The 17,561-nt window shown below is 39.6% G+C and overlaps 1 protein-coding gene and 1 long non-coding RNA gene across 2 annotated transcripts; both read left to right on the top strand.

Annotated features, from left to right (window-relative positions):
- Positions 1–2,022: 2,022 nt before the first annotated feature.
- On the top strand, positions 2,023–6,235 carry LOC117264180 (uncharacterized). Its single transcript, XR_004502254.2, has 5 exons — positions 2,023–2,179; positions 2,756–2,888; positions 3,017–5,279; positions 5,740–5,863; positions 6,009–6,235. It is a non-coding gene; the product is annotated as an uncharacterized LOC117264180 (long non-coding RNA).
- Positions 6,236–13,102: 6,867 nt separating this feature from the next.
- Positions 13,103–17,515, top strand: LOC117263758 (uncharacterized). The gene is made up of 4 exons (XM_078176093.1): positions 13,103–13,314; positions 13,441–13,628; positions 17,092–17,238; positions 17,328–17,515. Exons 1-4 carry the CDS (start codon positions 13,254–13,256, stop codon positions 17,373–17,375), a joined length of 444 nt encoding a protein of 147 aa, XP_078032219.1. The 5' UTR covers positions 13,103–13,253; the 3' UTR covers positions 17,376–17,515.
- Positions 17,516–17,561: the final 46 nt, after the last annotated feature.

Here is a 17,561-nt window from a genome sequence, read left to right as displayed (position 1 = left end):
GCCGCACCTTTCCCATGTGAACTACCAGTGCGCCCCACTTTTAAATCAATACAACATATAAACACTTTAACTATCTGCCTTTCAACGTGCTACCTCAACTTCTAATATACAGTTTTAGCCCACTAACTATCCCACTATTGGCAATGGTACTATTGTACTTTCAATAAAGTGATCGTACTATCAAATTCACAAAAACTCTGTCTGAATACATTGCTCTTCTTAATGGGTTCAGTTGACTATTTAATCTGCATTTTCCTATGACCTGCATCCCAAACACACACCATGTGAAACTGTACGTGGGCAGCTGTGCACTCAATGGGTATGGACTAGTTTCCTTGTATATTTGTGGAAAATACAATATCAAAGTGATTTTTTAAATGCATTTATTTATTTTTGTTTTGATTTTTTTCAGTTATATTAGTCAAGCTGACATCTTAACAGTTTAGTAATTTCCCAAATTAAAAAACAAACTGTGTTCAGTTGAGATGACATATGGTTTTCATTGACTAAAAGAACTGAGAAATGCAAAGTAAGAAAAAAACCCACTGTCTTTTACTGGGTGGCACCATAAACGGTTAAGGCAGACACTAGACTGTAACCTAAAGTGAAAGTAGGTTGTATGGAACATGTGACATGTCACTTGCTTACAGACTGATAAGGAACAGGATCACCTGTTCATGATCAAACCTGTATCAGGACTGTTTGCCAAGACAGAGACATCTCAGTGGAGCCATAACAACTGCTGAAACAAACAGAACGCTTCTCTCAGATGCCTTTGATGACCCTCACCTTCTTCATTCTTCTCACAGTAGAGTTATGTAGTATGAGGATGGGGCATCAGTCTACTGGAGGGATACAGAAAATAAACTCAAGGTGCTTTGTTAAAGGGAGCAGTGTGACTTCTGCACTGGCGACTGTAATAAGACATCTGACACACTCTGTGTCATTTGCCATGTAAATAGTGACATGCACACAAGCATGTGTTACCTTGAATCAGTACAAATGTATCTGAGCCAGTGAATATCCATGTTTTTCCACCTTTGGATGACAATTACATACTGCAACCTTACAGCATTGTGCAAGAAATATTGCTTAAAATATGTCAAAATAAATATCGTTCTTTAAATTGCGCAGGACAAATATGTTTCGTGTGTTAAAACCTGTACACTGTACACATGTACCTGTACACTTACAACTTTAGAATTAATTTTCTTTGTCTCAAATCAAACATATTACTGCTTTTGAATATCTACTTTCATCCTGGGCAACTCTGTATTGCTTTTGTTACCATTATAATCATTTGTTGAATGGGTTTATTTATTTGATCATTCTTTTTCTCGTTTTTTTCCCCACTCCATTCACAAACACACACGTGCGCACAGACAAACATATAGTCATTAACACATCCACCGAACCTTCATCCTAGCAACCATGCCTAGCCAATCATAGGAGCAGCACTAATGCAGGCAGTGCTGTGCAATGTATAAATGCAGGCGTCTCTCACCGAAGCCATAATCCAATTGCTCTCTCTGATGATTGGCTTGTTTTTGCCTGTATGCCCATCAGTTTCAGCCTGTGCTCTACTTCTTGTTTATTTGCTTCTGATATATTTAGTCACAAAATCTCACAACATTGGATAACAGGACGAACAGGATGACAAGACTTTTACTTGTATTGGTATATTTCTACTCCGTGGTATTGCTTCTTCCAATAAAAGATGGTCCACTGCTGTTATAAACTGTAAAACGGCAGACATAGCATAATCAGTTATTGTTTTTGAATCCCTGCAGTGTGCTAAAATGGCTAAAACACACTCTGTAATGTCTCCCTGACATCTAACAAATATGCAAGACACCACGTTAATTTATTTGTGTGCCTGGACCACGTTATCAACACGACATAACATCAATTTACCTCCTGTACATCCAAACATCCAGCTACTGCAACTATCGCCATATCTGTACCGGTGCCTGCACAATCACTGTATGTAATTCTATGAAGTACACACCCCTCTGGCAGCTGGGGAGTAGGGGTGGGAACACAGCACATTCTGTACATATGAGGGGCTGCAACAAGTAAAACTGAAACTGACAGCAAACCCTGGCACTGAATCTGAACGACTGATCCCAGAATATCACAGAGAGGAGAGAAGTAAGACACCAAGGATGGCTTGCATCGTGTAAGTAATTTTGCCCTCAACTATTGGACAGGGTTCTGTTTTTATGCTTCAGTGTTAAAAGACAAGCAATTAAATAGTGCTTAGATTTTACGTCTGAACAAACAAAGCAATATTTTCTTGAGGTACATGCTTTGATTTGATAATTGTTGTACAGTTTTTGTTGTAATTTAAATGTTATTTCATGGTCTGTTGTCACTGAATTAGCAGTCTGAGCCTGCAGCCACACTTTGGCTCTGTAAGGCTGAATGTGGACACAATGGTTCTTCGCTAATATGCTGATGTTTAGCATCTGTGGCATGCAAACCTTTGCTGATTTGTACAAAGCACGGAGTACAGCAAAGTACAGTTGAGGCGTGTGTGAATGTCAGTAGCTTTGCAGGTATTTGGTCATACACTGAAGTACAAATTAAAAGTACAGTATGACCTGATGATAGATGAAAAGTCACATCACCACAGTTAATATAATCATCCTGAGGAAGACATAAATATCTGTACTAATTATAATGGCGTTAATTGAATTAAATATTGTCATGCTGCAGTGAGTGCAGATGCTGAATGTTTCTCAATCCTTTTCAGGGAGAGTTGTGCCTGTGCAGTTTCAGAAGCCGGCGCTGAAGTGGCAGTGCAGGGTGTGACTATATCCCCTTTGTGTGGTGGGCTGATTTTTGCTGGGGTAGCAGTAGTGGGAGTAGCAGTGGCCGTGTACCTGGTAGGTGATTCAGCAATCTGTCCATAAGAAACTGTGCTATACTTAAATGTTAAAGTTAAATGTTAAAGCATGATTCACAACAACAAAATCATTTCAAGTGTCTTTTTCTGTTTTTGTATTTCTTGCAGGACAACAAAGAGAAACAAAAAAGAAGCTGACAGAAGAGCTCATTCCTCTAAAATGAACTGCCAAAGCATCGATGTAGTCATGACTCCATAATAAAAACAAACTTGGCAGACGAACTGTGATTTTGAAATTAATTTTTGTATTGACATTCACATTTATTCCTACTGCTCACAGATGACACTGCCGTTTTTCAAAGCATAGTTTTAGCTTCAGTTACCTCAGGCTGACACACAGCATTCAGTAACTGTAAAAAACTTATGGAGGTGAAGATATTTTATGATTTAATGGCTGCTTTAAGTTGCTCCACTCCCATGCTCCATATTCTCTGAGATAGCACCATGTAAGGGAAATAAGAAAAGTCATTTGTCTTATGACACAGGACGTTTAAAACCTGGCTGCAGTGGAGTTACCCATCCTTCTTCTAAACTTGGCCTTAATCTATTCCACCTTTTTGTCATAGCCATTCACTTCCCCCTGCCTTGCAGCAATAATGTCTCCTAACATAAAAAATGTTTTAAAAAAGGAAAGAAAACAGCAGAATGTCAATCTCTCTTTTCCTTTCGATTCAAAAATAAATATTTTTCCTTGTAATATAGCAGCATTTAAAATGCTAGGACAGCCATTTCTTAATTCACCAACCATTATTGTTTGAGGGCACATGGTTAAGAATATTGATCTTGATGCAAACCATCTTTTGATAGTCGTCTAAAAAACCACAGGGTAGAAGAGGCAGAACCAAAATAAATGTGACATATGTTCAATTTTAGATTTACAGAAACAACAGTTTCCTTTTTTTTTTTTTTTTTTTTGTCGGCAGTATTTTGCATCAAGTTTTTAAGTGCACTCTTAACATGCAGCCTGAGTATAATGTAGCACGATGTGATTTTGCCAAGTATGCTCCTGGATCAACACCCCACATTGCGTTTACCTGTGCTTCTTTCAAAAATCCTAGTTTTCCAAATTGAAGTTAGTAAAATTTTAAAAAAAAAATTACTTGGTAACACTGAACAAAAACCTTTTCAGCTACTGCAGGGTTAGTGAGTTAGCTTTCTAACTACGTTGGCTATGCTAATGAGTAAACTTGCCAATAGATGGGAATATTGGCGAGCTAGCTTGCTAACTAGGTAGTTATGCTAACAAGTAAGCTTGCCAATAGATGTTAGCGGGCTAGCTTGCTAACTAGGTAGTTAAGCTAAAATGTTAGCTTGCTAAGTAGGTAGGCTATGCTAACAAGTAAGCTGTTCACTAACAAAGAGTTGCAAATTCCTGCAATTAACACATTTACATTTTTTTGTTTAGTTTTATTGAGGATTTTGTTCAATTGTATTATCTTAAATTTGTAAAACTAGCTCTGAAGAAGCACAAAGGAATTTTGAACAAAGCACAGGAGCAGCACACTGATGATGTCAGAGGGCTGTGATTGGTTGGTTGGTTGTAATGTTGTTCCTGGAATGTGATTTGGGATGTTGATCCAGGAGCATGTCCTACTTAGCAAAATCACATTGTGCGTATACCGTAGTTTAGTTTTAGAGGGCTTATCAATGATATAAATGCATACCCCCGAACCAGTCTGATGACTCTGGTCACATTTAGTTTATCATTACACTCCTTTTAGTTATGTAAAATAAACTTCTATTTGTTGCAACTCATGTGTAGTCTCCCCACCTTTGTCCCAGCTTGAGCCAGGTTGTGACACCATTGCACATAACATTGTGACTTAAAATGGCAGCCGAACAGAAAGAGTGGAAACACAGAACATCCTGATCCTGTACATGTGTGAAGTGCAGGAAAATGCACACCATCTGTGGTTTTACAGTGCCCCGACATTTGCAACATATTTGAATCTCGTGTTCCCCGTTGAGTACATCAACAACATCAAAAAACAGGCTCAACGGGCTGAGATGCCCATCTAGTTGGCTAAATAGTTTATTTGTGGCCAAAACTAAATATTACTGTGGAATACAACATTTTCTGATGACAAGCTGTGGCCCATCCAATAAATGTCCAATAAATCTGAAATCTTTGGTTAGTTGAGTTTTTTATTGACTAAAGGAATCAACAAAGTAAGAAAATAAACAACTGCTTGTTCCTACTTTAATGCAGACTAGAACAGCAGGAAGGGTGTAACCACAGCACTTAGGCATGAGAGGCTGAAACTGAAACCAACAACATAACTTCACATTGCATCTGAGTGATACAGCTAATCCGAGAACATCACTGAGACAAGAAAAATAAAATAACGAGGATGGGCACTGCAGTGAGTGTGTAAATAATTTTACCTTCAGCTACTGGTGATAGGGTTCTGTTTGTTTAGTGAAATGCAGCAAAGTAGAAAAACCTGACAGCACAGCAGCAGTCAAACGGACGCGCTTCAACTCATAGCTATCCGGCTGTCGGATTTATGGCACCCAATTACTCTTTGAAACTTTTGAGTGAGCACAGTCTGCTGATTACCTGTTTATTGAAATGCACCTTGGCTAATAAAATATACAACACCAAGAATAAATTAAATGAATCTTTGTCCCTTATTGCCTCACTTGAAGCAGTTTAATGAAGTTGACGCACATGCATGATACTTAAGCTTTGCCCACATTGTTGAATGCATATATTGTAATAGTTGATAATATCAGCATCATATGATGGCGGTGTTAGATGTCAGAGGAGCCAGAGAATCACCAAAGTTATTACATGTGGAACATCTATGCTATTTGTCACTCCTTTTTAGGGAAGCTATAACTTGTGGTGCCTTGTCGGTCAGTGGCTTGACTATATCCACCGCTGGTTTAGTGATTATTGGAGGTGTGGTAGTGGCAGGAGTAGTAGCAGGAGTGATTGTGTACAAGCACTTGGTAAGTGACAACAATCTCTCCAATAGAAGCATGTTCTGTCTTAAACTGCAATATATTTAAATGTTAACTTTTAATGTTAAAACACATTTCACTTGAGCAATGTCAGTTTCAAGTGTCAATGATCCGTTTTTTGTTTTTTTTGTAGTGCAAAGAAAAGTCGCACTGACAGAAGAGATCATTCCTCTCAAAGTACCTGCATGGCGCTGCACAGTGGCAACGGGTGCCTGTGATACATCAGTTTGTTTGTGGATTATGTTGCCCATAGTCAAAGCCTGTGGAGTGCACTGCTGTTGGCCATCTGACTTTAAATGTAGTGTATTTTGTTGTACCAAGTGTATCTGGAATCAGCAATAAAAACAAAATGCAGACCTACTATGGTTTCAAATCACACTAATTGACATTTGCAACAGTAGTTTGTAGATTACAAATGCAGTTTGTCGTATAAGCTGAGTTAAGATAATCAGTTCATCTGATTCAAATTGATCTTCATTTGAATGACCTGGTATTGAATCATAAAAGTGAGACTGAATCAAATTGAATCAAATAGGGACCTTGTGAATCCAAATCAAATTGATTCAGGAAATCAGTGGGATACCCAGCCCTGGTGTGAACATTACACACATTTATTTTATTGCATCTATTGATACATTTCAGCCTAAATACTAACTTATGTTGGTGCTCACAGATGACACTCCTGTGTCACTATTTTTCAAAGCGTACATGTTTAGTTATAGTTACCTCAGGCTGGCAAACAACATTCAGTTACAGAGAACTACGTTATTGTAGGTGAAGATATTTCATGTTCATTGGCTGCTGTGTTACACCACCCCCATCCTCCACTTTGTCTCAGAAAGTATCGTGTAAGATAAGAGGAAGCACAGAGGCTGTTGCTCTTGATGAGACACAGTGTTTCCTGTAAATCCTGCCCTTAGTAATCAATGTTTACTGAGCGTAAACAGCACTACAACTCTGAGCCTTTGCTTTAGTTTTAGCTTTTAAAAACCTGAAATGGTCCTCTCAGGGAGACCATTTTTCTTTCATTTCACTCTTCATTCTTCTCAGAAAGGGCACATTTAATTTAAAAATTACTCAATCTGGCTCTGGCTGTCAGTTCGTGTTCAGGTGGCCCTGCTGAGGAAGTTAGAGGCAGAGGAAACACCCTTAGCATGTGGCCTGTGTATAATGTAGTTTAGTTTCTGAATTCTACTCCTCATTTTTCTTCATTTATCTTAACCGGACTTAGCTCCCTTGACTGTAAATCAACCAGAAGTTTATTCTGTATGACTCAGCCTCCTATAGGATTCACTGTGTGAGATGATAACAATAACAAGGGGCGTCAGCCTGCTGGATAGACACAGAAAATAAACTCAAGCTGCTTTATAAAAGGGAGCAGTGTCACTATAAAGTGATGGCAACGTTTATGCGTGTGTAACAGTAATGTGCAGTTATCTTTTGTTCTGCACTGGTGAACATAATCAGACATCTGACACGCCCTGGGTCATTTACTGTGTGAAAACTGAACTGCGCACAGGCATGTTTTACAAACCACGGAAATGGAGCAGTGCACTGAGCACAAAGACAGTTTCCTGAGAATGTTAAAAGGAACCACTGGAGCATTATAAGCACATTGTGACTGCATGATAGTGACTATAATCTGAGGATAATAAAAGAAAACATAAGGTATAGAGTAGTAATCTGTATTTTGTTCTTACTGAGATTATTGGCAAATTGCTGCAATCCAACAGCGTTCACAAAATGGTGAGAAAAGAGCATCATGAACAAAAGAAGGGGGATTGATTTGATCTTGAATGAGTAAGAATGAAACTGAAAGACACATCAGTGTTTTTCCACTATGGCACAGAATTATATACTGTAAGCACACAGCACTGTCAAAGAAATATCACTCCAAAATTTGTCAAAATAAATACATTGATTGTGCAGAACACGTTTATAGTTTCTGTATTGAAAACCTGTAAACATTTAGCTATCTTAATAACACTGGATAACAAGTGGACAAGCAGGATATTAAGACAAAGATCTAAGTATCTCCCCCACCACTGTTCACAAACATAAAGTGGCAGACATGGCCTAATGTTCTTACTATATAATGATGAAAACTCTGTGTGTGTGTGTGTGTGTGTGTGTGTGTGTGTGTGTGTGTGTGTGTGTGTGTGTCTGTTCCACGTTTTTCTCCTCACTGACTTGGCCAATCCATGTGAAATTTGGCACAGTGGTAGAGGGTCACGGGAGGAAGCGAATGAAGCAATATTACATCAATTGGCCAAAGGGGGGCGCTATAGCAGCCGATTGAAATTGCAAACTTTGAATGGACATATCTCATGCCCCGTATGTTGCAGAGACATGAAACTTTGCACAGAGATGCCTCTCCTCATGAGGAACACATTTGCCTCAAGAACCCATAACTTCCGGTTATATAGATTTTCCGCCATTTTGAATTTTTTGAAAAACACTTAAAATCGATTTCTTCCTAGGAAGAGACTGATCTGCATGAAACTCAGTGAACATAATCTAGGGACCAATATCTAAAGTTCCCTCTTGGCAAAAGTTGGAAAACTTAGTAAACCTGAGCTTCTATAAGGCCATAAATATTGTGGAGGGCGTGGCTCATCACATAAAGGTGTATAACATCTCAAGGGTTTCACCGATCACCATGCAACTTTGTAGGCATATGACCACACATAATCTGAGGGGACCCCTCCATTATTGACCCCATCAAACAAAATGGGGGCGCTAGAGAGCTAATTTCTTATCTAGGCCTAACCGCCATATGATTTTTACCAAACTTGGTAGATATGTAGAACAGGATGCCTCAAGGTGACTGGAGAAATTTAACTCTAATTGGCAACTGCGTGGCGCTATAACAACAGAAAAATGCTTAAAAATGGCTAAAATGCGACCGATCGCTGTGGCTCCCCCTGTGGCCAAATGTGGGGGGTTTTTTTTACTAATTTTTGGTATGACTAAGTCATGGTATGGTATGCTGCTGCAACAAGGGCTAGCCGCACCTTTCCCATGTGAACTACCAGTGCGCCCCACTTTTAAGTCAATACAACATATAAACACTTTAACTATCTGCCTTTCAACGTGCTACCTCGACTTCTAATGTACAGTTTTAGCCCACTAACTATCCCACTATTGGCAATGGTACTACTGTACTTTCAATAAAGCAATCATACTATCAAATTCACAAAAGCTCTGTCTGAATACATTGCTCTTCTTAATGGGTTCAGTTGACTATTTAATCTGCAATTTCCTATGACCTGTATCCCAAACACACACCATGTGAAACTGTACGTGGGCAGCTGTGCACTCAATGGGTATGGACTAGTGAGTAATTGTTTGTGAAGTGTTGCAGTGTGCTAAAACCCGCCCTGTCTAGCAGCCGCACAAAAAGGGTTGAAACACAAAAACTCCACATTGAACCTGAACGATACAGCTGTTCCCAGAGTACTACGTGAGAGAGAATTAAGATGTAAGTAATTTTGCCTTCAACTATACTGTACTTGATTAACATTTGTTTGTGTATTATTAATGAGTGGTTGTCAATTAAACATCTCTTATTAGATATTCCAATAAACAAAGCAATATTTTCACGAGGCCAGGCATTGAATTTAATAATCGCTACACTGATTTATGTTGTAATTGTACGGTCTCAACATCATGGTATAAAACAGAATTTGAAATATTGTCTTGCTGCACCGAATGAGTAGAACTGCTGACTGTTTCTTATTCGTTTTTATGGTTGGGTCTAAGCACCTTGTAGTCACAATGGCCACTGCTGGTGCCCTGACTTTTCTAGAAATAGGGCCAGTGGGATGGGCAATAGTAGTGGCAGCGGCAGCGACAGTGGTGCTGAAAGCGACAAAGAAATGTCGTGGTAAGTGGTTCAACAATCTCCCTAAAATAAGTTTGTTTTGTCTGATAAATAAATGAACTGCAGTATATTTAAATGTTGAATTCAAATGTCAAAGCATGTCACACATCTTTGTTTTTGTTTGTTTTATAGGAAAATGACGGCTGACGAAGGAAAGGCTGAAAGGCATTGATGAAATCATGACTAATAAAAACAAAGATGGCAGACAAACTGTGGTTTTAATGTACATTTTTGCACAACATTTATTCTAAGAAATAGTATGTAGATTCCTTACTGCTGGCTGCATTTTATTTTAAACACTTTCATTTAAGCTATTGCCACCTTTTTGCTTGAATGCAAACTTGAGTCTGTGCTCACAGATCACACTCCTCTGTGTTTTCCAGTTACCTCAGGCTGACGTACAACATTCAGCTACTCAAAACCCTTTATCCTGGTGCAGGGTTACAGGGGGGGCTGGAGCCTATCCCAGCTGACATTGGGCAAGAGGCATGGTACACACTGGGCAGGTTGCTAGACCTGACAGACAGCCATTATTGCTATCATTCACACCTACAGGCAACTAAACTAAAAGTCACCTATTAACCTGACCTGCATGTCTTTGGACTGTGGGAGCAAGCTGGAGACAACCCACACTGACAGGAGGACTCCACACATAAGGGCTCCAGCCAGCTGGCAGATTCGAACCCAAAACCCTCTATTACTGTGAGGCAACAATTGCTAACCACATTCAGTTACTATTACATTAAAATACATCTTATTGTAGGTGAAGATGATTTTATGGCTGCCATTAGTTACAGCACTACCATCCTCCGTCTCCTCTGGGAAAACATCTAAAGGAAAGAACATTTGTCGGTTGTCCTGGTAACACATGGAGTTTACTGACCTAAATAACTTATGAGTTATGCAAACTGAATGTGCAAGACACTATTCCTCTCAACCTCTGATGAAGTTAGAGCTATTTAAAATGAGGTTTAGTAGTAAATTGTTGCAATCCAACAGCATAATAAAAAGGGGAGCCATGAACAAAAGAACTTTCAGTCAGCGTTGACCTAAACATGCCATTTGATTGAGGTCATTATTTTGAATCTGGAATGAGTAAGAATGAAATTGAAAGAGTCATTCCACAAAGTGTTTTCCCACCATAGCACAGAGGTTATATAATGTTCTTACAGCATTGTGCAAGAAATATTACTCTAAAATATGTCAAAATACGTTGATTGTGCAGAAGATATTTATACTTTCTGTGATGAAAACCTGTATATTCTCAGTTATCTTAATAACACTGGATAACAACAAGACAAGCAGGATTACAAGAGAGTGTTTCTACTATATGGTATTGTTACTTTTGATTAAGTAAAATATCCTCCACCCCTGTAAAAACTGTGACATGGCAGACATTGCCTAATCATGTATTGCTTTTGAAGTGTTGCAGTGTGCTAAAGCACTCCCCTGCTGGCAGCTGCAGAAAGGGCTGAAACACAAAACTGAAACCAAACACAAAACTTCACATTGCATCTGAATGCATATGCGAACATATACATTATACAGGCCTATTGTCTGATGTTCATACTTCAGTTTTATATTCGTTAATCATCTTGTGTTTAAATATTTCTTTAATCTATTACTCAATCTACCACACACTTTCAATTCCATTTCTAAACCATTCCAGAAATAAACTCTGTATACTGAAACACACCTTTGTTATACATTTGCTCTGGGCTTTGTTTTTGAGAACACACAGTCCCCTCTCAGTTCATACTGACATTCTCTTACTTGAAACAATCTCTGGATACAGTTCGGCTTTGTACATCAGTGATGCTATTTTATAATCCACAATCTAAATTTGAGTGCCTGTGAATTAATGAAATAGATATGAAAGAATGATGCAATATATGTGATGAATTTAAGTTAAGGATGCCTATTGTTTTGTTCAATATTGCAATGCACTATGATATTTTGGTTTTAGTATGATTAACATGCGGTTTCCAGCATAATTTGTGATCTATGACAACTCCCCAAAACGTGTTCTCATGTACTCTTCCTATTTCAATATTACACTGTAAAACATCACAGCCTCATTCTGGTATGTCCACTTACTATTTCTCTTTAACTTTAAGAGCTCTGAGAAGTTGGGATTGTTGTTGACTGGTTGTCTAACCGACCCCTCCCACCCCCCCACCCCCCACCCCACTATGAATGAAACTGAAAGACCATATGGAACACCTGACATGTCACTTTCTTACAGACTGATAAGATACTGTGAGAGGGAAACTATTGTATCACCAACTTAATGTACAAGCGGTCTTCATAAATCATGAAAATATACTTTAACATAAACGTTAGATTAGGCTTTCATATATTTTCTACATGTCTTCTTAACTCTGCATACAGTTCAACAAACATGTATCTAATATTTGTTATTATTATCAAAAAATGTATGAAAATGTATCAAGTAACAGGGTTGAACACACTGTAACAGGGCTGAATGAATGACACAACATTTAAGAGTGAGTGTGTGTGTGTGTGTGTGTGTGTGAGTGAGTGAGTGAGTGAGTGAGTGAGTGAGTGAGTGCGTGAGTGCGTGCGTGCATGCGTGTGAGTGAGGGGTGTGTGTGTGGAAGGTGGGGGGGTCTGAATTCACTACTAAAAACAGTAAACCATGGCTCCCTTCCTACAAGTGTATATTTCTTGGGAGCTACAAGAATAATCAGATTAATCATGTATAAATCAGTGTATATAGTAGTGTTTTTTAAGCAAGCTATCATAATTTAAACCAAGCACTATCTCTAACCACATATTTCCCTCACCGTGAAGACTCTGGTCTGGCTTGTACTGCATCTTGAATTTCACTGTCAGGACTATGTGGAGGGGTTAGTGTTAGAGTTTGGGTGTAGCCTCTCCCTTTCCTTGTGTTTTCCTGTTTTTCCCCTCCCTATTGTGTCATGTTTGTCTCAGTCTGTCTGTGTTGCTGGGCGTGGACTCTGGGTTCCCTCCTCCTGCCTGCCCATCTGATCTCCTGCAGCTGCTGGTTCTCCTCACCTGCACCTAATCTCCAATCAAGCCCTGCAGTGTATATAACCTTGGTTCAGACCTCCAGACTCCGCCAGATCGTTCAGTTTCCGTTGCGGTACAGACGTCTAGGTCTCCTTTCCTAAGACTATTTGGATCATTTGTATTTCTGGTGTTTTTCCTGGACAACCAGTTTACCTGTTTTTTTTCTCTGTGCCTCAGATCCTCCACGCCAGCTCCACCACTATACGAGACTCGACCTGCCTCACTTCTGTCTTCAGCAGCCAATTTGGTTTCTCCTCCTTCAACTCCACCGCCTGCCCTGCTCCGCCGAACCCAACCTCCTCAGCCTGTCCACTCCAGCCAAGCCTTCAACCAACTTTCCTTTTTTGTCCAAAAATAAACTGTCTAAACTGTTCAGTCTTCTGGTGGTGTCTGCTTTTGGGTCCTAATATTGAACTGCCTTAACAGAACGATCTGGCCAGCATGGACCCATCAGACACAGACCCTGAAACTGTAAATTTACAGAAAGCCATCTCCAGTCATGGTCAGTTATTAGGACAACATCAGCAACATCTCCGAGCACTCTCCGAAAGCAGCCAAAGCATGGTAAATCAAATATCTGAACTTACACACCAAGTGTCTCTACTCACGTCTCTGCTCACTCCTTCAGCGTCCCCAGCTCAACCTCCTCAGTCCGTTCCACCTGCTGCTGCTCCTACGCCACCTCCACCTCGGGATTCCTATGCCACCGACCCAGAGCCCTTCTCCGGACAAATGGACAAATGCCGAGGATTCCTCCTGCAATGTGCCATGGTTTTCCAGCAACGGCCTCAAGCATTTACTTCGGACCAATCTAAGGTACAATATTTACTGGGATTATTAAGAGGAAGAGCTTTGGCTTGGGCGGAGGCAATTTATTCAAGTCAATCTGTGGGAACCTGGTCTTATGAGGATTTTGTTCACAAGATGAAAGCTGTGTTTGATCATCCTGACTTCAGTCTTCTGGTGGTGTCTGCTTTTGGGTCCTAATATTGAACTGCCTTAACAGTTAGAGAGATAGGCCCACTGTTTGTCAATCTCAACTTTTCTTTTCTGTCTTTCTTTAGCCTTCTGCCACTCCTTCCGCTTACGTCTTTGAGCTCTCTTACTCAGGTCATTGATGGATTTCTTTTTCCCTGCTTCTGTATCTCTTTTCCACTGCTCACGCTCTTTCCTGAGGTATTCTTCCCTTCTCTGTGAATCTGCATTTCTTCTTGCCCTGTACTCTCTTTGCCTCTCTGTATTTGATTTAGCCATCTGATATCTGAAAATAATAAACATGAAATAACATTTAGAGAAAAGGGGCTGGCTGGCTGGCTGGCTGGCTTGAGAACAGTTCAACCTTCAACCCTGTAACAATGATTCAACACGGTAACAGTGTTTTTTTTGTTACAGGGTTGAAGATTTTCGCTAAAACTAGCCATAAGTCCACATTGGCTAGGGTATGGAGCACCACATGGCATGAGGAAAATAAGAAATTAATTTATTTTTCCAACACTATTGTTTGCTTTTCCCAACAATAGTAAATATCATTTATGCATGTAACAGTGTTGAAAGGTTGAGCTTGACGATGTCAATCTGACAATAAAAACAATGAAATATAGGTAAGAAAGTATGCAAACACATACCTCTCTTTACAGTGTGAGCTGGAAAAGACTTGAGTGATGTCACTCCCTGGGTGCTGAGGAAGTTGTACTGAACCATTATTTTCAAAAAGGGGGAATTGGTATGCTGTTACAGGGCTGAAGAAAACTGGGGGACATGATTAAATAGTGCTATTTATAAATAATTCATGATTTCTTTTATTTAGGTTAAAGTAGATGGGCAAATAATTATATTAGCAGAAAAATCTTGGGGTTACTGGCTATTTTCATTTTTTATATTTAATGAAAAAGTAACTTTGGTCAGTGGGGACATGCACATTTGGCTGACCTCTACTCCTCAGCAACCCATGAAATTTTTCAAAACATAATTTTTTAAAAATATGTTTGTGTGTTATAATGCAAAGACACATAGGTATTTCCATTTCTTGCTTTAAAATGCATTTTGTGGTTTACTTTATATGAAAATCTTTGAGGTAAACCTGTGGGACACAAAGTGCACCGAATTCAGAGAATCACCCAGCTATGGCGTAGGTTCTCCCCAGAGCCCAGAATTGTAGCTACGCGTCGTGGTGACGCAGACCTCAGTATACAGTTTCTGTATACTGAAACCATTTCCCTCAGTGGAAAGGAAGCTTTGATTTATTTGTATTTCACAGATCCAGCCATCCATCCATTTTCTAACCACTTATCCTCTTGAAGGTCATGGGGGGGCTGGAGCCTATCCCAGCTGACATTGGGTGAGAGGCAGGGTACACCCTGGACAGGTCACCAGACTATCACAGGGCTGACACATAGAGACAGACAACCATTCACATTCACACCTACGGACAATTTAGGGTCACCAATTAACCTGCATGTCTTTGGACTGTGGGAGGAAGCCGGAGTACCTGGAGAAAACCCACGCTGACATGGGGAGAACATGCAAACTCCACACAGAAGGGCTCCCACATCCGGGATCGAACCAGGAACCCTCTTGCTGTGAGGCATCAGTGCTAACCACCACATCACTGCATAAGAAACAATAAATTGTGAAGACAATAAAGCCTCCACTAAAATACCATTCTAAGTCTTGTTTGTGATTTATCCTGGCTCCATATGAGAGGAGGAAATCACAGCTTGTTGCTAGGCTTATTTATACAATGTAAACTGCCATAGGCTTGTGCTAATAACGTTAGCATGTTATATTTGTTCGGAAAACGTGTTCAGTGTGACAGTTGTTTTGTTGGTGAATCTTGTGAGTTGTGATGGAGCCAAATTGTGTGCTGTTACCTTTGTTAATGTTGCTGTTGTCCCTGGCTTTGTATGAGAAGAGGGAAAGATCACTAAATGCTAGGCTAATTTATAGAAATGTAAAATGCCATAGGCTTGTGCTAATAACGTTAGCATGTTGTATTTGTGGGGAAAATGTGTCCGGATAAAGACAAGTGTTTGTCTGTGAATGCTGTGAGTTATAGGGAAGCTGATTTGTGTTCTTGTGTTCGAAAAGGTCTCTATTAAGCCATGTTTAATGTGTGTTTAATGTGTGTTTTGAATCAACTAAACTTTACAGCACTTCACAGAAACCTCTGTTGCCGACTAGCGTCTTGGAGGTGTAACTGCAGAGTGCAACCAGACCACTGCACAAGTAAAAATGCTCACAACGATGTAGGCTACGTGTGTAGGGTCTACGCACAACTATAATTCCCCTTAAACAAACCAACTCAGAAGATGTAAACACAGAGAGCATTATTAGTTAATTTGCCCTTACTGTAAAAATGGGACCAACCAGACCAACACAATATGTCTCACATAATGTTGCACATATAAATTGCTATTGGAGAACATGTTAAATGAGTATGCATGATTTAATGAAAACTGAATGTAACTTGATTCATGTAGTATACTTAATAAATATTCTGATCGATTAAGAAGACTTACAACAACAGGCTCGTCCGCGTACTTAAGGACAAATCTTGATGTATGCTATTACATTAATTGGTGTACAAACAAAATAAAAGAGGACCCTCTGAGCCCTGTTTGTTAAGAAGTCAACAAGCCAACACAAGGCTAAAATCATTTGAAAAATGTATGAGAAGATACCACTGAGCTGACCGGTACACCTCTTCAATTTGTTATTGTTTTTTTGATGTCCAAATATTATTTAGTTTTAGTTAAACCAACAGGTTGAGATGTCTATTTATGGGTAACGTAAGCTAAACACAAAGCTTCACATTAAATCTGTTCCCAGAATGCTGTCGTTGAGAGAGAAGTACAATAACAATAAGGGCTTTGGGTGTGTAATTATTAAACCGATAGAGCAGGCTGTAGACTGTGACATAGACTAAAACAGAAAGACCATATGGAACACCTGACATGTCACTTTCTTACAGACTGATAGGATACTGTGAGAGGGAAACTACTGTATCACCTGTTTATGACCAAAGTCTTATTAGAACAAGACAAAGGACGTCTCAGTGAAGCCAAGTAACTGCTGAAACAAACACAGGGCTTTGGTCAAGATGATAGATCCAATCCAGTTGTGAGTACATGCTGTCAGTGCGTTAATCTGAAATCTGTTTTCTTTGCTCTGTGAAAGTATCTGTTCGACCGAGTGGTGATCTCTCTCTCTCTCTCTCTCTCTCTCTCTCTCTCTCTCTCTCTCTCTCTCTCTCTCTCTCTCTGTTGTTGTCATTTCCCAGGAAAAACCTACTTTTTACATTTGGAGGGGCAGCATCGGTGAAAGCAGCACATGTAATAATTCCATCTTATCAATCTGTGTCAGTGACAATAACAGTTTCGTTGATCTTCCTTGGAATCTACGCAGTGACCAAAGACCATTCTCCAGAGTAGGTTTACTTGTCTTTCCAATCATTAAAGTATTTATGAAGCTAGAAAAGAAACTCATTATTAATAATTACTCTTTGTGTTTTTCCAGAAATATGACAAAGATAATCATCGGAATGATCGCATTGAACGTCACTGATTTGCTCAAAATGGAAATCAAGCTGGCGTGTGGATTCAATGCTTTTGTGATACTCATACTCGGTCTTATGTCTATGAAGGGGAACCAGGAATCAGCTGAAAAGAAGCCACAAAGCCTACCAGGTGGTCCTTTTTCTCTCTCAAGTACACAGAGGTGCAGAGTTACGATTGTGCGAGGGGGCCAATC

Source organism: Epinephelus lanceolatus, chromosome 16 (genome assembly GCF_041903045.1).
Source record: "Epinephelus lanceolatus isolate andai-2023 chromosome 16, ASM4190304v1, whole genome shotgun sequence".
Lineage (NCBI taxonomy): Eukaryota > Metazoa > Chordata > Actinopteri > Perciformes > Serranidae > Epinephelus > Epinephelus lanceolatus.
The sequence above is the reverse complement of the archived record's forward strand: the minus strand, read 5'-3'. Positions and strand labels throughout refer to the sequence as shown.

What these genes read in the sequence shown, in the direction of transcription:
- LOC117263758 (XM_078176093.1), top strand. Translation starts at nt 13,254, where the DNA reads ATGGACCCATCAGACACAGACCCTGAAACTGTAAATTTACAGAAAGCC. An exon ending in TTACTTCGGACCAATCTAAG is followed by an intron (nt 13,629 to 17,091) that starts GTACAATATTTA and finishes GTCATTTCCCAG; the next exon opens with GAAAAACCTACTTTTTACAT. An exon ending in ACCAAAGACCATTCTCCAGA is followed by an intron (nt 17,239 to 17,327) that starts GTAGGTTTACTT and finishes GTGTTTTTCCAG; the next exon opens with AAATATGACAAAGATAATCA.